The sequence below is a fragment of the Myotis myotis genome, unplaced genomic scaffold, assembly GCF_014108235.1.
Source record: "Myotis myotis isolate mMyoMyo1 unplaced genomic scaffold, mMyoMyo1.p scaffold_m19_p_1, whole genome shotgun sequence".
NCBI classification, from domain to species: Eukaryota; Metazoa; Chordata; class Mammalia; order Chiroptera; family Vespertilionidae; genus Myotis; species Myotis myotis.
Window position 1 is genome coordinate 198132774 of NW_023416313.1, and position 20040 is coordinate 198152813.

General features: G+C 50.7%; 2 protein-coding genes across 10 annotated transcripts in view; one reads left to right on the plus strand and one right to left on the minus strand.

The window, feature by feature from the left end:
* Positions 1-11989, plus strand: part of PLEKHH1 (pleckstrin homology, MyTH4 and FERM domain containing H1) — a 52200-nt gene extending 40211 nt beyond the window's left edge. For 3 of the 7 annotated variants that reach the window (XM_036310557.1, XM_036310583.1, XM_036310564.1), the window contains exons 17-29: positions 192-300; positions 1016-1128; positions 1617-1859; positions 2206-2303; positions 2733-2910; positions 3431-3586; positions 4626-4726; positions 5424-5565; positions 7566-7708; positions 8066-8195; positions 9126-9212; positions 9512-9658; positions 10629-11989. In XM_036310557.1, the coding sequence (XP_036166450.1) occupies positions 192-300; positions 1016-1128; positions 1617-1859; positions 2206-2303; positions 2733-2910; positions 3431-3586; positions 4626-4726; positions 5424-5565; positions 7566-7708; positions 8066-8195; positions 9126-9212; positions 9512-9658; positions 10629-10790 (1809 nt within the window). In that variant the 3' untranslated portion in view covers positions 10791-11989. Of the gene's footprint in view, positions 1-191; positions 301-1015; positions 1129-1616; positions 1860-2205; positions 2304-2732; positions 2911-3430; positions 3587-4625; positions 4727-5423; positions 5901-6025; positions 6231-7565; positions 7709-8065; positions 8196-9125; positions 9213-9511; positions 9659-10628 lie in introns of those variants that run through there. The other 4 variants (XM_036310573.1, XM_036310547.1, XR_004967727.1 and 1 more) reach the window with 4 other exon arrangements.
* Positions 11990-13150: 1161 nt separating this feature from the next.
* PIGH (phosphatidylinositol glycan anchor biosynthesis class H) lies at positions 13151-20024 on the minus strand. 3 transcript variants are annotated; one of them, XM_036310701.1, is made up of 4 exons: positions 19747-20023; positions 16418-16627; positions 15689-15769; positions 13151-13786 (listed from the first exon to the last, which is right to left on the minus strand). In XM_036310701.1, exons 1-4 carry the CDS (start codon positions 20011-20013, stop codon positions 13694-13696), a joined length of 651 nt encoding a protein of 216 aa, XP_036166594.1. In that variant the 5' UTR covers positions 20014-20023; the 3' UTR covers positions 13151-13693. The 3 variants fall into 3 exon arrangements, with proteins under 3 accessions (XP_036166594.1, XP_036166587.1, XP_036166599.1); XM_036310694.1 differs by having other exon boundaries at positions 15689-15772; positions 19747-20022; XM_036310706.1 differs by lacking the exon at positions 15689-15769 and having other exon boundaries at positions 19747-20024.
* Positions 20025-20040: the final 16 nt, after the last annotated feature.

The window sequence follows — 20040 nt, forward strand, 5'->3', positions numbered from 1 at the left end:
CCACAACCTTAGAAACCTGGGTTCGTGTTCACTCGATCCCAGGTCTTTCCTCTCAGACACGGGTGTCCCGGACTTCTGCTCACCAAGCCAGCTGAGCCCCCCCTGGGTGTGGCCCCTTCAAGGAAGCCCCTGGGAGCTCTTGCCCCATCTCCCCACCCAGCCCCAGCAGATGGCCTTCCGTCCTCTTCCAGGACACGTGGCTGTATCATCTCACCGTGGCCGCAGGGGGCAGCAGCGCCAAGGTGGGGACCGCCTATGAGCAGCTCATTGGCAAGCTGATGGATGCTGAGGGAGACCCAGGTAAGGCAGCAGGGCCGTACCGCCTGGGCTGCAGGGCGGTGGCTGGGGAATTGGTCAGGAACCCAAAGAAAGCACTGCTGGACCCTGACGCTGTTTTAAAACCGCCGGAGCCGCAGAAGGGCATCCCTGTCCCAAGCTCCAGGGCCCCTGTCTCCGATGAAGGCCCTGAGGTGACCCCTCAGGCTGCCCAGTGACCTGGGCCAGTGTTGTACTTTGTTCCCTGCAGCCTTGCTGGCGGGGAGAGGACTGATGAAGGAGGTCGCTGGCGAATCTATAGTGAGAGTTGTAATAAGCAAAGCCTCACCTGAGCCTGGGTCCCTGGGTCTTTATTTTGCTACTGATTCTGAGGAGCCGGAGGCACTGACAGCACACACCACACCCCCCTCCACTCAGTGCCACAGCTTGTTTATTCCAGGCTGGCACACACCCCTCCGCCCAGGCCTGACCCTGCGGGCCGGGCCTCCCTGCACACACAGGCTTGCACTCAGAGGCCCACGCCTCGCACACTCGCCCTGTGACAGCCCCACGAGCAGAGCAGTAGCCGCCTTCCTGTGAGCTGTGCTTGTGAGCCCCACCCTCTAGGTGTAAGCCCAGCACCACCGTGGACCCCAGACAGTTAGACCCTCGTCTTCCCCGCAGATCAGAGGGGTGGGTTGGGAGGAGAGTTCCCGCCCAGGGGTAACGGCTGCTGCTCTCCGCTGCTGTGCCTTGGCAGACTCGCCCCTCTGGAGGGACCCCATGCTGTGCTACAGCAAAGACGGGCTGCACACGTCCCTCACCACCCTGCCCTCCGACGCCCTGCAGACCGAGGCCCTCAAGCTCTTCAAGGTAAAGTGGGAGCGGAGCCCAGGCCCACCCCCGGGCGGGGCGCCCTCGCCATGTGCCCAGGCTCTGCCCCATGCAGCTCTGCCCCCCATGGTGATCCTCGGGTGAGAACATGCAGTTAGGGGGTGGCCCACAGAAGGGTCTCAGAGGAGGGGCAGAGTCTCACAGGGTCCCCTCCACGTCCTGTAGGACAGGGAGGCGGAAGCTCTGGGCCTTCATTCCCAAGCCTGGGGCAGCCTATGAAGCGGGACAGGAAAAGGCAGGCCTGTGCTGTTTCTGAACCTGAGGGATTCTGGCCTCTTTTAGAATGCTCTTTGTGCCTGTCTCGAATATTCTTTTTAGAAAAGGACTATGTCTTGCTTATGTAATAGAAACATTTAAAGAAGGAAAGACTCTAGCCCAAGGTAGCCTTCCCCGCAAGCACAGTGCTCCCAGGCAGTGCTCCCTCTTAGAAACATTCTCCCTGTGAACAAGCCCCACCCCCTCCCCAGCCCTGGGCGGCCCAGGCTGTTCATTGTCTCCACACCTGCCAGTGCCCTCTGTCATGTCCTTGCCAGTGCTGCCAGCTCTTCATCAACGTGCCCGTGGAAGCCGCCTCTGTGGACTACCATGTGTCCCTGGCCCAGAGGGCCCTGCAGGTCTGCCTGGTTCACCCTGAGCTGCAGAGCGAGATCTACTGCCAACTCATGAAGCAGACCAGCTGCCGCCCGCCTCAGAAGTACTCCCTCACACAGGTAGGGCTCCCCGGTGAAGAGCGGACAGGAGCCATTGGCCGGGGCTGCCCAGGAGCGGGAAATGGGAGGAGGTGACTACGCAGGTATCCTGAGCCTGGTAGCCAGTGGGCATGCTCAGAGCCGCCTCGGCACAGCTGCCCTCCCTGTGCCCCTTTGGATGAGTCTGTGTGCCGTCAGCTTGTGTGACTGCTGTTCTGGTCAAAGCCTGACCAAGTTGGCTTTGGTACCCAGAGAAGGTGGGGGCCCCGGTTTGGGTTCAGAGAGGGTGCCGGAGGCTCTGCAGCTCAGGGCCCTGAGGCGGGGCCTGCGGGCCAAGCATTCACCCCACGCTGCCTGTGCCCTGCAGTGCTGGCAGCTCCTGGCTCTGTGCGCCCCACTCTTCCTGCCCCAGCACCACTTCCTCTGGTACATCCAACAGCAGCTCCAGCGCCACGCAGACCCCAGGTGAGAGAGCGCCGTTTCCCCGCTGCCCCTTCACTCCCGCTGTGGCATGATTCAGTGTCACAGGGAAACCGGGGTCAGAGCCCCCCACCCTCTGAGACTTGCTCGGTGGCCATGGGGGCTTCACCGGTGGCTGTAAACACACACACACACACGTGGAGGTCTGGGCGGGCCTGGGCTTCTGCACACCAGTTCACGTGTGTGTGGATGTTTTGTGGGGGCTGTTGCCTCCGGATTATTCCCAAAGTGTCATTCTCTGTGGCCATGTTCATATAGGCCCTAAATGGCAAGTTAATATCCCACGCCCGTCTTCAGGGCTTGGCTCACAGCCTGCCTCAGCGGCTGACATGGTCCTGGCCGGGTCTGGGCGGGGAACCAAGGCGGCAGGGAGCTGTGGGTTCCATGGCATCCCTTCCTCACCTGTCTTTTTAGAAATGAAACTGGCCAGTATGCCACGTACTGCCAGCGGGCCGTGGAGCGGACCCTGCAGACGGGGGAGCGGGAAGCCCGGCCGTCGCGCATGGAAGTGCTGTCCATCCTGCAGCGGAACCCCTTCCACCACTCCTTGCCCTTCAGCATCCCCGTGCACTTCGCCAACGGGACCTACCAGGTGAGGGCGGGCGTGTGCCCTGTCCTGAGTCTCTTCCAGAGGGGAGCACCTTAGGGCCAGGCGGGTGCTAAGCCTCCGAGGATTGGCAAATTCTTGCCAAGCAAACCAGCAAAAGAATGGGCCTGGGACTTCGGGGTGGGAGTGGGGTTAGTGCCAGTGTGGCAGGAGGGAGGAGCTTGAATCACAAAAGCGCTCCACTATTTGATGTCCTGGAAGGACAGCTTCGAACCCATGTGTGAACAAGAAACTGAGACACTGATCAAGAAGATGGCATGAAAGGGCCTCCAAAAAAGCGAGAGTAAAGGGCAGACAGAGCTTATGCCGGGTTCATCTCCAGTGGGCGGGCTCATCCCTGAGGCATGCACCCTCGCGTGTGAATACAGAACGGACGTCTCCTTGGCCCTTGCACCCGCCCTTGCTTCTTCTAGGCAAGCCTTCCCACCTCTGGATGCAGACCCCTCCGCGAGCCCTAGTGGGCGTCCCTCAGCAAGCCCCCCTGGGGCTGTCCTCTCCCCTGCAGGTGGTGGGCTTCGACGGCTCCTCCACAGTTGATGAGTTCCTCCAGCGGCTGAACCAGGAGACAGGCATGAGAAATCCGTCCCACTCTGGCTTTGCCCTCTTCACAGATGATCCGTCTGGCCGGCCCCTGGAACACTGCCTGCAGGGGAGAGTCAAGGTGGCCGCCTCCCCGCTGAGCCCTGAGCCCCACTGTCCCACCGCCTGGCTTCGGGGTTTTGGTGGGGAAAAGCCTGCTCTGCTGGGTGTCTGGCTGTGTCACAGCCTGTTTGGTGCTGAGCCAAAGGTGCCCCCCCTTCTATGCCATCCTAAAACGTGCCCATGTGGGCAAAGATGTTTGTGCTCTTGTCTCTGGAGAGAAGAGCCCTTGCCCCTCTTTCCCGGGGGTGGCTGTGCAGCATCCAGGGGAAGCTGCTGCTCAGCTGGTGTGGGAGGGACAGGAGGAGCTTCTCAGCAGCAGCCTGACTGAGCCTGCCGGTTGCACGCACACGCGCGCACACACACGCACACAGGGACACGGGTGGGCACCTGCATGCCCAGAGTCCCTGGATGTTGTGTCTGCCAGGCCTATGCTGTGCCTACAGGTTCAGCCACAGTTTTAGGAAGTAGGTCCTTATGGTACTTGGGTCTGAAAGGCTCTTGAATGGGACTGAGGACCTGTCTTGTATTGTGGTCTGAGATTAGAGCCGTGGTGCGTGTTAAGTGTTTGAGGGAATGTGCTGGAGCACTTGATGAGCTGCTGTGAGGGTTTGGGTCCGTCTGCTTTCTTTATGGCAGCAGGACAGAGGCCTCTAGTCCTGTACCATTGCTGGGAACACTGTGCTACATGCCTTCTCTGTAAATGTCGGGCATCTGCAAGGCTTTGCTACACAGCAGGCCTCTGGTGTATTTGCTGAAGAGGAGAGTGGGGTGGGATGGAATGGGAGCTGGTGATGTGAGGCCATGGTTTTTGACTGGGGCCTGCCTTGCCTCGGGGTGGGGGGCGCTCCGATGTTAAGGCCAGTAGGGGAAGCTTTGCTGTGCTGCTCACGCCAAGTCTGTGAGGAAGCGCAGGCACCTGGGGTCCTGGCCCGTAGGTCATCCTCTCCATGGAGGACAGTCACTCCACTCTGCCCTGCTGCTCTGCCCAAGGCCAGCCCTGCCTGGACCTCATGCCCCTCACCAGGTGCTTTTCTGACTTTTGTCTTTGCCTCTTCAAGCTCTGCGATGCCATTTCCAAGTGGGAACAAGCCCTGAAGGAGCTGCACTCCAGGAAGTCTGAGGGTGGCACGCGTGTCGTGAGGCTGATGTACAAGAGCAGGTCCTGAGCATGCCCAAGGGGGGGGACCAGGCGTGAGGGCTGCGCCTGGGGTGCACAGGCAGGAGGCCCACAGATACAGCACTGCATGGTGCTCATTAGCTGGGGAGCCAGGCCGACTGGGCAGCTCAGCTCTCAGTCCCTATACTGCATGTACACACACATGCATGCTTACACACACACACACAAACATACCAAGAAAACAGACCAACCTCATGAGATGGCTGCATGTGTTACCTTAGGAGAGGGAGATTTTATATGAGCACTAAATTTAAGGCTAGAAACAAATTGCTCCTATACCAATTCCAGGGGATACAGAAGTAGGCATCCTGACTTTTTACCAATTTGAGTAAGAAAATTCCATCCCAGTTATGTCTCCAGGCAAATAGTTTCCATTAGTCTCTTGGCTTCTTAACTCATCCAGTTCCCTAATAAGTTGTGATTCCTGGTACCAGATCCCTTCATCAAATCCCGTAAGTCTAATGGTGTATCCAGAATTAACCACACGCTACTGTTGCCATGAGAACTATGGGCTCTGTGGCATGCTTGCTTAAATATTTTGGAGGCAATAGAAAATAGGCTTAGAAATGGTATAAAAAGAGTCATTTCTTTCTTTGGAAGTCAAGATAAAACAGATGCCAAGATGACCTTGTCCTTTTGGGATCCCAGCTGACCTGGCTTCTCGCCCTCTTCCCTGTAGGCTGTACTTTCGGGGTCAAGTCAAAGGGGAGACAGAACGCGAGCGTCTGCTGCTTGCCTTCCAGACCAGTGGCGAGATCGTGGCCGGGAGGTTTCCTGTCAACAAGGAGCTGGCTCTGGAGATGGCTGCCCTGATGGCCCAGGTACGGGTCTGTTTGGGAATCAGGAGGGTCAGGCACCACCTTTGGACTCGCAGGCGGAATGCACCACACAGCCTGGAGCAGGAGATTCTGCAGGAGGGCGGTGCCAGAGGAGAGGGTGGCCTTGCCCCTGGCTCCTTACCCAGCAGAGCTCCTCATTGCACACACAGGCTGCGTGCAGATCTGTGGGCGGGAATCCAGAGGCCTGGGTTTGAGTCCTGGCCACTTCAAGCTCTGAGATGTTGGCCACGTTACTTTACTTGTCTGTGCTTTAGTTTCCATTTCTGTGGACTGAAAACAAAGATACCGCCAAACCTACCCCCACAGGGTTGTACTAAGTATGTTCTTAAATAATGCATAAATGTATGCCATAACATTTGTATTTAAAGCTGTCAAACATTTTAACTAGAATTAGAAAAGGAACACACATTCAGACTTTGACTCTTCTCCCTGTTACTTTTAGGAGGCCATCTTGCCAAAGGTATCTGGGATACCTGTATGGTTCCCATAGATCTACTTGCTGAAAAAGAAGGGGAAATAATAATAGCTGATCTTTAGCCCTGCCCAGTCTGGCTCAGTTGGTTGGGCATCATCCCATGTATCAAAAGGTTGTTGGTTCAATTCCCTGACAGGCCACATACTTGGGTTGCAGGCTCCATCCCTGGAAGGTACGTGCAGGAGGCAGCCGATCGATGTTTCCCTCTCACATCAATGTCTGTCTTCCTCTATCTTTCTCTCCCTCTTTCCCTCTCTCTTTCCCTCCCTCTCCTCCTCTCCCTCTCTCTCTAATAACTGATCTTTAATATAATAAACACGTATTAAATACTCTATAGAGGACCCTGTGCTAAATATTTTATACTAGAGGCCCAATGCACAAGATTCATGCACTTGGGGGGGTCCCTTAGTCCAGCCTGCACCCTCTTGCAGTCCAGAAGCACTCAGGGGATGTCTGACTGCTGGTTTAGGCCCTCTTATACTCAGGCCTGGTGCATGAGATTTGTGCACTTGGGGTGGGTCCCTCAGCCCGGCCTGCACCCTCTCACAGCCCAGGAGCCTTCGGGGGATGTCCGACTGATGGCTTAAGCAGGGAGTGGGCCTAAGCCGGCAGTTGGACATACTTAGTGCTGCCGCGGAGGCAGGAGAGGCTCCCACCACCACTGCTGCACTCGCCAGCCATGAGCCCGGCTTCTGGCTGAGCGGTACTCCCCCTGTGGGAGTGCACTGACCACCAGGGGGCAGCTCCTGTGTTGAGCATCTGCCCCTTGGTGGTCAGTGCATGTCATAGCGACTGGTTGTTCCGCCATTCAATTTGCATATTAGCCTTTTATTATATAGGATATATTATCTCATTTAGTTCTCATCCCCACATAATAGGTGAGGATATTGAAGCTCAGAGAGTTTAAGTAACCTGACCAGCATTACAAAGCTGGTAAGTGGCAGAGTTGGGATTTGAGCCAGGTGTCTGACTCCAAAGGCCACATTTGGAACTCTCTGATACACAGTTCAGTCAGTCCTTCCTTAGCATCAACTTGTTCTACAGCTTTAAGCAAAACATCTCATCAACATTATAATGAAGTGACATTGAGCAAAACTGTTCTTCAAGGACCTGCTGTACTCTAGGATCTGTAGCATCTTCAATCCTATGTCCCATATTTTTGGATTGGAAGCCAGAATTTCTACATTGTTTTCCCTGTTTGCCTCTAATTAACTGTGTCTTTGGTTAAGACACTTAACCTCGGCTGGAAAGTGAAAGTTGGATTAGATAATCTCTAATATTCCAGGACCCTAAGGTTGTTTGTTTATCTCTAGTGTCTGTGAAACTGGATATAAAAGGCCAGTTCACAAGAAGTGTTTTTTCACATCCATTTACACCTCCCCAGTAAAGTTATGAAAAAAAGGGTTTATTACACCTTTCTCAACAGCCCACCCTCACCACTACGCCCATACCACCCGCACCATGTCCATATTCTTGACTTGTAAGCTTCCATGTGTTTCTATCACAGGTAGAGTTTGGGGACTTGGAGAGGCATCTCTCGCCAAGCCCTGGGGGCACACCCCCTTCCAAGGCTCAGCACCACCTACAGCAGGTGCTAGACAGGTTCTACCCAAGGCGCTACCGATACGGGACACCCACTGAAAAGTTGAGGTAGGCTACCAGGTCTTACGGCAGTGGTTCTCAACCTGTGGATCGCGACCCCATTGGGGGTCGAACGACCCTTTCACAGGGGTCACCTAAGACCATCGGAAAACACATATATAATTACATATTGTTTTTGTGATTAATCACTATGCTTTAATTATGTTCAATTTGTAACAATAAAATTGGGGGTCACCACAACATGAGGAACTGTATTAAAGGGTCGCAGCATTAGGAAGGTTGAGAACCACTGTCTTACGGGGTCTCGTGGGAGATGCGGGCTGCGGACTTGGGGAGGTCTCAGAGCTGCCATGGGAACATGTTGGCACTTCACCAGCACCGTTTCTCTCCATCTGTCCAATCCAGGTATCTAGTAGATCAGCTGACCACAAAGTGGGCAGCACTGCAAGGCTGCTCCCCTCCTGAGTGCATCCGCATCTACCTGACCGTGGCCCGGAAATGGCCCTTCTTTGGTGCTAAGCTCTTCGCTGCTCAGGTAAGTGCAAGTGGTTTCTAGTGGAAGGAGTGGTGACCACGCCCTCAGGAATGCCCTAAGTATCTCTTGGAGTTATAGTCCCTAATCATGTTTGAGTCTAGTCTGCAATGCCTGCCTGCAAACTAGCAACCACCAGGGGTCGCTATCTTTCCACCCATTTCTGACCTAATCCCCATTCCATGGTCCAGAGCAGTTGTGATTCATTGCTTTGGGTCCAGGATTCTTTCTGGGTGTCCCACATCTTTCCTTTATTGACTTCTTTCTCAATGCTACCCTGGGGGAAAAAAGATAGGATCAGCTAGTTATAAGGGCATATAACACGGGATCCCACTTGGTATGGGAAGTTGGGGAAAGCTACTGAAAAAGGTGACATGCCTACCTCCCCAGCCTTTTGGGGATTGCCCTACTGCAGCGCTGGCAGCGAAAACAGTCGTTCCAGGAATTGTCCACTAAATAGCCACTTTTCTTACTTGTAGGGTCTGTCGCCCATAAGATTGTATTTTGCTTTCCTGTTTCTTTTACAGTCCCTGTGAAATTGATTGAAGCAAGATGCACTCCAGCTGGGAAAGACTGTGGGTGGAGGGCTGTCAGTGTCAGAGCTGGGAGAAAACAGTCTGTTCCCCACACCCATGACAGAGCAGCCAGGGACGCTCTATTCTGTGCACAGAGCTTCCCAGTCGATGGGCTGTGGCAGGATAGGCTGTGATCTCCTCCTGCTCGCGATTGTTAGTAGGTAGCCAGAGCCCCAAGGCCAGATGCCTCCTGTGCTCTCCAGCATGCTGCACAAATGCCATCTTTTGTTTTCCAAGATAAGGAAAAGGTTGGAAATCACTGCCTAGCAGATCCCTGCGTGTGCCTTCCTAACAAAGCTCTCATGGTTCAGAATCCATTGCTGGGGATGCATCTGATGGGGTTTTCCTGTTTCCCCAGCCTGTACAGCTGTCTTCCAAGGAGAACCCTCTGGTGTGGATTGCTGTGAATGAGGATGGTGTCAGCATCCTGGACCACAACACGATGGTAAGGAAGGAGGAGGGCTGGCTCCCCGATCCCCTCCTTCTCCTGAAGTCTTTTCTTCTCTCTGGACTCAAAAGCCTGAGTGAAGTGACCATGCCCCCCTCTCCCTACCCCCTGCCCAAGCACAGCTGTTCTCTAGGCTAGACACAGCATGTAGACATCGGAGACGTGTATCTCCAGATTATGACCACTGAGGAGTTCTTTCCTGGTTAAGCTCCCTGTGCTCAGAAGAGACGGGTGCTGGTTCCTAGCTCGGAGGCAGGGGGAAAGTTTGCCCAGGACTAACCAGCTCTTTCCCACAGCAAGTGCGTGTCACCTACCCCTACTCTTCAGTGACGACCTTTGGTGGCTGCCGGGACGACTTCATGCTTGTGATTAGATCCATTCCAGACCAGAGCTCTGGAAAAGGCCACATTGAAAAGCTGACCTTCCGGATGGCCGCTCCCAAGGTGGGTCTGAGAGTTCCTGAAACATTTTACTCTGACCTGTAATGTAGGAAGAGGTGGACTTGGAGCTCAGAAAGGAAGCTGGGGTTGTGACCGTCTCCTGGAAGAGCCCTGCCCCAAAGGAAACTGGGCCTTGCCTATGATCATGGCTCCAAAGGGCTCCGGTGGAGTTGCTCGGCAGTCACTGCTGGGCAGACAGTGAGGGCTGGCTAGGAAGGGCACTCACTCAGGCCCAGCTACTCTGTGCCCTTCACATGATCTTTCCTGCTCTCAAGCCTCCGCACCATGCAGGCTGGAGTTGGGTGTGGTGCTCACTCACTGTTCTCCTTGCAGCAGGACCAGGGCAGCTGCCCCCTCAAGATGTTCTCACCTTGTCCTGGGCTCTGCTGTCCCAACACTAGTCCTCAAGTGGGACAGTCTGCACATGCTCCCCTGTCCTCCAGGTCTTAATTCCGCCCAAAGACCTCTTTTGCCTTAAGGGCTTTATTCCCACTCAGTACAGGAAATGTTGACTAGCTAACGTAAGAATTACAAAGACTCAGAAACCTAAGTCCTCATTTATAGGTTCCTGACTCCCAGAGTTCCCTGGAAACCCTGTTGCTTTGATCCTAAAGCTGGAGATTGCCAGATTTCCTCCTCCTTTTAACACACCCCTGCCAAAGGAGAAGATATGCGGGCCCTTTGCTCCAGGGAGGCCCCCTGCCCCAGCTTGGAGCCAGAGAGGAAGTGCCGCCTGTTCTCAGGGTACTGTGCGTCTCACAGGACCTCCAGACCAATAGGGGCCATTTCACTGGGCCTCTGAACCGCACAGTAATGACCCCCTTTGGACGATTTCTCCCAGGTGGGTATTTTAAGAGAGAAAGGAACTGAAGCCCAGGAAGGTTATGTGCCCTGTATAACAGCGAGTGAAAGAGAAAGCCAGTGTTCGAGCCAAGGCTAGTTCATGTCCTTCATTTCTCTGTTGTCTCCTTAGATTGCAGAGGCTACCCTCCTCATGGCCAGCTACATGAGCCACTGCTCCATAACTGTGAACACACCCACCAAGCTACCTGCTGCCCACCAGCCATGGGAACCGGCTGGACAACAGCTCTTTGCTTCTCTTCCACGGGCTGCCAAGGGGCCAACGTTGCTGTGAATATTTCTCCTGCCCCTTTCCCCACCACCTGGTGCCTCTGGGGTTGGAGATACGAATCCTGGGGCATGACACTACTGTGATGGGTCCAGCACCCTCCCCAGCCCGCCCTGGTTTGTTCTGTGAAGTGTGTACTTCAGTGTCCACGAAGCCTCTATTCTCTAGGTGCCTTATGTTTCAGGGCCCAACTTTTAAAAAGCCAGGCCCAGTATAAAAACCACTGTTTTTTTCCCCCCACCAGAGTATGAGTGCTGGATTCTGCCTGCTAGACAGACAGGGAGGTCTGGTTCCTGAGGGCATCAGTGCCGTACGTCAGAGCTTTCCCCACTGGCACCCTCGGGGAGGCCAATCTGTTGTATACTGTATACGGTCCTTATGTGGGGATTTATACTTGAAGTTTTCCCAACATCCTCAAATCCTGAGGACCAAAATTTCCCGTTCACCCCAACTCTGACAGAAGCCTAGAACTCACTAAAACTGGGTTTCCTTTTGCAGATGGGAAAGGGGTTGGCAGGGCTGGAGGGAAAAGAACGGAGGCCTTCCCTCCCCTACTGCCCGTGAGTAGGCGCCCCGCAGTGCCCTGCCCTCCGGGGCAGCAGCTCCTCTTTGTAGGACAGGAGCGCTCCCTGCCGAGATCGAAGCTGCTCTTCCTCACACTGGACTGTAAGCCCAACTGGGTACAAGCTAAGGCAGGGGCAGGTCTAACTTGGCCTCCTCGTTCTCCTTTTAACTACTGGACAGGGCTCAGTGAAGGCTGTGCTCACTGCTGTAGGACGAGGTGGCCATCACCCGTTTCCCTGCTCTTCAAAAGACCAAGCAGATGCACTCTGCCTTTTGCTACTCTGGGAGCCACCAGAATGAGTCAGAAACAGGAGACCCCTTGGGGCTTGAGGGCCTGGGATCTGCTCCTCAGGACTTCTGGCGAACTTCTGCTGGGAATTAGTTTGAGGACAGAGGACAGGTGATGTCTGTCCCAGAAACTGAATGTTGCTTCCACCTTTTGCCTTCCTAACGATGCCAGTATCCCCCTATCCCACTGAGACCTTCTGTTAAGTGCAGAGGAGATGCTCTTTGTTTCCACCCTCCCCTAACAAAGACGAAAGAGTTCACTGGTACTCTGATTTTCCAACATTGGAAACGGAGTTTTATTTCATAGCTCTAAGACAGTCTTATCATATGTCAATAAAGTGCTGAAAACTGTATGGTCTTAGCATTTACCCTGACAGTGTACACTGTGTGTGTGTGTGTGTGTGTGTGTGTGTGTGTGTGTGTGTGTGTGTGTTCGTGTGTTTGCGTGCGCGCGTGAGAGAGAGAGATGCACACTGCAGAACCACTCGGCTGGAACTAGTTTATGTGAGCACTTCAGCTCCTGCATGCTTCCCCTCTCATCCTTTACACCAGGGGTGGAGAACCTTTTTTCTGCCAACAGCCACGTGGATATTTATTACATCCTTCTCGGCCCATACAAAATTATCAACTTAAAAATTAGCCTGTTGTATTTGGTCAAACATTTCTGTTCCTGCCTTCGCCCAGCATTTGGGTTCTAATTGGGACATTCCTACCTGGAACACATCAACACATCACATGTACCACAGACTTCTGAAGAACCCCTCCAGGGCTGGTGTAAAAGGCAGAAATGACATCTCTGGTTTTGTGATACTTGAGTGTCTCTAAGGCCCATGAGGATATTACCCACCTGGGAGTTTTAAAAACATTAGGATCTGCCCTGGTTTGTGTTGCTCAATGGTTAGAGTGGCAGCCCACATACCAAAGGGTCTTGGGTTCAATTCCCGGGCAAGGGTGCATAGTTGGGTTTCAGGTTCAATCCTTGGCCCCAGTCAGGGCATGTGCTGGAGGCAACCAATCAGTGTGTCTCTTTCACATCGACAGTTCTCTCTCATTTTCTCTCTCCCCCTCTCTCTCTCCCTTCCACACTCTCTAAAAACCAATGGGAAAAAATATCCTCAGGTGAAGATTAACAAACTAAAAAAAAAAAAAATTAGGATCCCAAAGAAAAAGTAAAGGAGAACAGAGCCGTGTTCATACTGAATTTGGGGGTCCAGCTATTTCCCCCACCCTCTCTCCTTCCCAATCCTTCAGGAATCCTTCCTTAGTTTATGAATTTTATACAGAAGAAACTGTCTTACCAACAAAGGCTTCTATAGGTTGCATGTTTATCCTTCTTTAACATGTTCCTAGAAACCAAAGTCAAATTTCTGTCTGGACTTTTGTCTCATTCCTCTCGGCAAAAGAAGTTTTTGAGTAACAAGAGTATTAATGTGCTTCATACCCTGACTGAAATGCCACATTCATGTTTGTCAGTCAAAAGCAGGTGTCTGTGAACCAGGCAATTACTGTACATGTTTAGGAAGGAGACCTGTTTATTAGAGATTCATCATATTTAACCCTATACAGACAAAGGAGCTAGGGGGACAGAGTCTAGTCTTGTGGGACATTTCTTCCCACTAACCCAGTGCCTGAAGAGCTGGACTATTTTCTTGACTTTTATATAGCTGGAAATTGTCTTTCTCAAGAGATCTGATATCAATTTCCCATTGTCTTGCTCCACAAAATTCAACAAAAAGTCAACTTGAATGTGCTTAGAAAATTCGCAAAGTGCTCTTTGTCAACATGGCCTTTGACAAACCGTTTCTTACGGTCTCCTCTCAGTTGGTAACGGACACATACCTTACGAGGGGAGCACTGAAATACCAGGAACACTTTGCTCAACATCACACAATGAGCCGAGTTCCAGTCACCTGCTCTGTGGCTCTCAGATCCACTGCATCCATCCTGGTTCCTAGGGCCGTGTCCACATGATGGTTTGAATACAGCAAAAAACACCAGCGCAAGGGCTTAGGAGTCCTTTCCCACGGAAGACAGCCTGGCCTTCTGAATGCTGGGGCTCATGGGCTTGTGGATGTGGCTTTCCCGTGTGCCAGGATCTCCTGGCAGCTCCTGTACACTTCAATCAAGCAGTCCAGCCGGGGCTTGGCACTCTGAAGGCCAAAGGGAAGAAAGGCACAGTCAAGGTGAACAAGAGAGCTTAGGAGTGCGCATCCCTGTGCAACCTTACTCTCACCCACACCCAGGGGTCTGTAGGCACAGGTGGGAGCTCAGAGGCGGAGTGCAGGCCTCACAGCACCTTGCTGGAAGAGTCCCTTACTAGGCCCTCAGCCCAGCCTGTGAATTCTGCAAAGCCAGATCTCAAAGACAGTTTATAATCTGTATAAGTTTCATGATCTCCATCTAAGAGCAAGCAAGAGGGTTAACAAGGAGACCCTCCTGGGGAGTGTCACAAGCTGTGAGACAGTCCTCAGAGACAAGAAGGGCGGCTTCACATGTCAACATTGACAAATACTGTGTATAAGGAAATGTAATACAACTGAGTTAAAAGAAAGCCACAGAATGGGAAAAAGATGAGGATGGCATATGCAATAAAAGTTTGCTACCCAAATACATAAATTGTTACAAATGCATAATCAATATCTACATTCTACTTAACTAAGAGAGGAGGTACGGATAGTTTAAAACAAGAAGAAATATTAGTAGGTAGATACAAAGAAATATGAAAAGTCTTTGTCATTTAAAGTACAAATTTAAAATTTTTAATTCCTTTACCGACATACTAAAGAAGCTATACCCACTGTTAGCCAAGACTAGAAAAACACAAATCCCCCCAAAGTATATGAAGTTGTCCAATCTCTAGAGCCAAATCTCAAATACTGTAAAAATCCATGAAGCTATTAGTAAACTTTAATAAAATAATTTTGAACTATGATGCAAAAGAATTTTCGCTTAGCTGCCTTAAATCCTTTGAGAAACAGGGCAGTGAGGCAGTAAACTGCACATGTGAATTATACACCTATAAAGGAATTTATTACAATTATGTTTATGTAAGTGGTTTTTTAGAAGAGCAAAAAATACCCTAGGTTGTGATTTCAAAAGTTAGCAATAGAGTGGCTAAATAAACTGATACTTGACATGATGGTATAATTATTTAGTAAGTACAGTGGCCTTTGCAGATGCATGAAAATATGCATGTCAAATTTAAAAAGCAAGATACAAAACAGTGCCGTAACCGGCTTGGCTCAGTGGATAGAGCGTCGGCCTGCGGACTGAAAGGTCCCGGGTTTGATTCCGGTCAAGGGCATGTACCTTGGTTGTGGGCACATCTCCAGTAGGGAATGTGCAGGAGGCAGCTGATCGATGTTTCTCTCTCATCGATGTTTCTAACTCTCTATCTCTATCCCTTCCTCTCTGTAAAAAATCAATAAAATATATATAAAAAAAAAAAGATACAAAACAGTGTATACTGTAACAGTATGTGTAGATCAGTAACATCTACGTAAAATCATATTGGTAGACTGACAGAGCCCAAGGACATGAATAGTGATTTACAGGCAGAAGTTGCTATCTATTTTTTCCCTAAAATCTGTGTAAATTTGTAATATTTCTGAAAGCCTGTATTTGCCTCAAAAGGAGCTCCTGAGCCCTAGCTGGTTTGGCTCAATGGATAGAGCACCGGCCTATGGACTGAAGGGTCCCAGGTTCGATTCTGCCCAAGGGCACATGCCTGGGTTGTGGGCTCGATCCCCAGTAGGGAATGTGCAGGAGGCAGCCAATCAATGATTCTCTCTCATCATTGATGTTTCTCTCTCTCTCTCCCTTTCTCTTCCTCTCTAAAATCAATATATTTTTTTAAAAAAAAGGAGCTCCTGAAAGAACTAAAATCCTAATTCTCACTAAAAATAGCCATCAGGTATCCTCATATGTTCCTGACAACAAGAGTTTACATTGCTACTGTACAGAAGTAGCCGTGGATACGCGCGGGGGAGGGGGGGGGTGGAGGTAGAGGATTTCTTTGGAGAAGAAAGTTAAGCCAAGTGTTCTGTGCTCACCTGGAAGACAGGTACTACTTGGGATATCCCATTTGGTTCCATCGGGTCATTCAATAAAATGCAAAGGTAGTAAATCACCTTCTGCTGTAAGAAAATACACCAAATAGCAGAGATCTAAGTGAAACTCATTTTGTCTCTTTTTCTTCAAGGGATGGCTAAAACTTTTTCATAAATAGTTATCTCTAAGTAGAGCTCTTGATAGCTTTTGAAGTGAGGGAGAAGTATATTCTCATGCAACAATCAGCACCAGAGATGATTCTGAAGCTGAGCCAAAAATAAAATTGAAATGCTGACACCCTACCCATGAGCACCTGCTGTGTCTCTTTAAAAAGGGACACCCTGGTCGGGTAGCTCCATTGGTTAGGGCGTCATCCCCATATGCCAAGGTTGTGATTCAATCCCTGGTCAGGGCACATGCAAGAATCTACCAATGAATGCATAAATAAATGGAAAAACAACAAATCAATCTCTCTCTCTCTCTCTCTCTCTCTCTCTCTCTCTCTCTCTCTCTCCTCTAAAAATAAATAAATAGATAATATAAAAGGACATACCTTTTTTCACTTTTATGGTTTTGGACATAACCAAAAGGAAACACTGCAAGTACTGGAGCAGAGAGTCCTCAATTTTAATTTTGTGACATCTAATACTTCAGGTACTAAAACAGTTCAACTTCAGGCACACTCCATGGGCTACCCCTCCAAAAGGGCCTGATACCACTTACATACTTACCATATAAATAGCCTCATTAATGATAACATCCTTCACCTTGCCCATCTCAATGAAGGTGGTGCTTTCTTTGCCAGAGGCATAGGTTGAAGTCATCTGGATGCCCAGGGAATCAATGATTAACAGAGTCTCCTGATCAATCTTCACAAAATGGAGGTAACCAAGCAGGCCTATGAGGGTGATGAAGATGGCAGCAGAGAGGATCATGCTGTTCTGGAGAGAGAGCCAGACACCGGCAGTAAGATTACCAGATGGTCTTCTGCATACGCCACTGTTTAATAAGTCAACTCTAGGCAATGCAGGAAGAAGCCTTGTTCTGCTGTGAGTTGAACAGGTAAGAGGAACATGCATGGAGGAAGAGGAAATCACTTTCATTTGTGCTCCGAAGAACTATGAAAGCATATGACGAAATACAGACAACAAACAGATTCTGGAAGAGAACCTCTATCAGCAAAATATCCATCAGAGATTTTTCTTCCAAAACTGCAACCTAAGGACTCAGACCTTTCCTCTCACACTCGCTCAGAATAATATGTAGTGCAAAATCACAGACTGAGCAATTGTAAAATGCTTCACACCGTGTAAGAGATACAACCCAACCACTCCTTCCTAATAGAACTCCGAGTGAATCATGATTGGTTCCCACTCCTGCCAATGACTGGTTTAGAAACGGACACATGACACAACTCTGACCAATGAGATGTGAGGGAAGATCTCCTGGAGGGGTTTCTGGAAAACCAAGTCCATCTAAACAGAGATATAAGGAAGATAAGGTCCCTACATCCTGAGGGTTTTGTTTTTTTTAAATATGTTTTTATTTATTTCAGAAAGAGGAAGGAAGAGCGAGAGAGAGAGATTGAAACATCAATGATGAGAGAGAATCATCGATTGGCTGCCTCCTGCACAACCCCTACTGGGGAGCAAGCCTGCAAGTAGGTATGTGCCCTGACTGGGAATCCAACTGTGACCTCCTGTTCATAGGTCAATGCTCAACCACTGAGCCACACTGGCCAGGTAATCCTGAGGTTCTGATTCTGCAACTACTATGGACTCTGTTAGACCATGTGGAAAGCTAGGCTGAGGACAAGAGGGTACACCAAGATGAAAACAAAACAATCTACTGAGCCTCTTATGCCCTCCTACCTCTTGACATCTTGTTTTGTTAACAGAAAATAACAGAGATATTCTCATGTAGAACTCTTTTAGTTGTTTTGGGTTGTGACCAACTGATGTGTTAAGGCTGACTGATGAACTGATATGACTACCCGATGTGTTAAGGGCTCAAGATGACATTTATTCCTTTGATCCTAAGACACATTTACAACCTTTTATCATTTCTGATGTTGAAATGTGTTTTTCTATTGATGTGTGTTTCTCTCATGAGGCACTGTTTTCTTTTTTCCATAAGCTATTATATAGAAGGATGGCACCGGAAAAAAATCACTGGCCTGGAATAAAGAGATTCAGTAATTTGTGACTGGCATTCCTTGAAGGCAGGAAGTGTCTTATTATTCTTTGTAACTGACTGACAAGGTGCACTCCTTGACCTAACTCTAGTCAAGCTCTTCTAAGCCCCTGACCCTGCTGTCCATCATTGTTGGGCCTGCATTGCCCAGTTGTAGCAAGAATCTTGCTAAGTCAGTTTAGAGAGAACTCCCACCTGACTGGTCTTCAGCACGAATCCTGTCAAGTCAGTTTAGCCCCTGATGTTTCCTTTTAGTAATTTCCCATCCACTGACCCCCACCCTGCTCCTCGACTATAAATTCCCATTTGTCTATGCTGTATTCAGAACTGAGTCCAATTATATACTGAGGTCTTTTTTCTCCTATCACCATGGTTTCTGAATAAGATCTGTTTTTACCACTTTAACTATTAACCAGCTCTGATTTTCTTTGAAACTACCTGCCTTTACATTTTTAAAATTTATTTTTATAGAGACACAGAAGGAGGGAGGGAGGAATAGAGAGAGAGAAAGAGAAACTTCAATTTGTTGTTCCACTGGGCATTTAATAAGTATCTGTTCTCTCCTCACATGACCATATATTATAAATTAAATATTTTGGGGGGAGGGGAAGGAGCAGGACTGTTCTGGCAACTTAACTGAGTTATGAAGAAACTTTTAGATATAACTTGACACAAATTAAGGCAGTCCTAATTATGCATATGTCTATGCTTGAATGGCAAAAACAGCTAATGGGTGCAGTAAAGGATGCGGTAATGGAAGCAATATCCAAATTAAAGAATAAATAGTCCTGCTGTACTTACTCTGACCAGATCACTCCTGAAATAAACTATTCAATTCAGGGCACTCCATATGAAACTGAAAAAGGCAATGAGGGTGATTCCTTTCATTTGAGGGCTGTCACAAAACCACTGTACGTGACCCTCACAATACTGAGGAGCTGGCGTGGCAGGCATCGATTCCATTTTAGGGATGTGGAAACATCTGGGACAATAGGAATGGGTCTGGAAATGGAGCTTAAAAACCTACCCATCTCTGAAATGTCATAATTCTTTAGAAAGTCCTTGAAGCTGGGGGAGCAGTTGGGAGGAGGAGGAGTTAGACTGCCTTGAAAAACAGATTAGGAAGAACTGTCCATGTGAAGCTCTTAACCTGTGTGTGTGTATATACACACCCTGCACAAGCCCACACACCAGGCGCCAGCGACAGCCTCTGCGCGACTACAGAGGAGGTATGGGGAGCAGTGGCTCCCGAGGCGGGGAGGGGACGGGAGGACGATCCGCGACCAGTTCTCGGGCCCCTTGGAGCTGAATCCCTGGGAGCGTGCGCTACATAAGGCGCATGGAAGTTGACCTTTCAGGCCAGTGGTTCTCAACCTTCCTAATGCCGCGGCCCTTTAATACAGTTCCTCATGTTGTGGTGACCCCCAATTTCATTGTTACAAATGGAACATAATTAAAGCATAGTGATTAATCACAAAAACAATATGTAATTATATATGTGTTTTCCGATGGGTCTTAGGCGACCCCTGTGAAAGGGTCGTTCGACCCCCAAAGGCGTCGCGACCCACAGGTTGAGAACCGCTGTTTGAGGCTGTCGTGCAAGGACCCTGTGTGTACGGGCTGGAACCAGAGCACAGTAGCGACCCGAGGGAGGGAGGAAGGACCGGGCACACCCCGCACGGGCCGTAATGGAAAGAGCTGTCCAGCAGCGGACGGCGTCCCCAGCGCCAGCGAGCTCCCGCCCGCCGGCCCTACGACTGTAGGAGGGTCCGCCGCCGCGAGGTCCGGGCTCGACCCCACGACCCCACAGACCCTTCCAACATCGCGTCCGGGCACCGACCGCGGGGAGGGGCGGCCCGGCCCTTACCTCGCAGAGGGTGAAGAGTCCGTAGGCCGCCAGCCACACGGAGCAGGTGACAGCGGTGAGCGAGCGCAGCGAGAGCCGCGGGCAGCTGAGGCAGAACTCGCGGCAGGACGGCGAGTAGTGGCGGCGCTGCAGGGCCAGGCGGCCGCCGTAGATGTCCGAGAAGCTCAGCTCGTCCTCCATGGCCGGAGGGCACGCACCCCGCGGGCCCAGCGCGGCGGCCGCCCGCCAGCCCCAGCCTCCCGCCCGCGGCCTCTCGCGGGCTCTCATCCACTTCCGGGAAGCGGGTGGCCACGC

What these genes read in the sequence shown, in the direction of transcription:
- PIGH (XM_036310694.1), bottom strand. Translation starts at nt 20,013, where the DNA reads ATGAGAGCCCGCGAGAGGCCGCGGGCGGGAGGCTGGGGCTGGCGGGCG. An exon ending in GACTCTTCACCCTCTGCGAG is followed by an intron (nt 16,628 to 19,746) that starts GTAAGGGCCGGG and finishes CTCTCTCTCCAG; the next exon opens with AACAGCATGATCCTCTCTGC. An exon ending in TTAATGAGGCTATTTATATG is followed by an intron (nt 15,773 to 16,417) that starts GTAAGTATGTAA and finishes ATTTTCTTACAG; the next exon opens with CAGAAGGTGATTTACTACCT.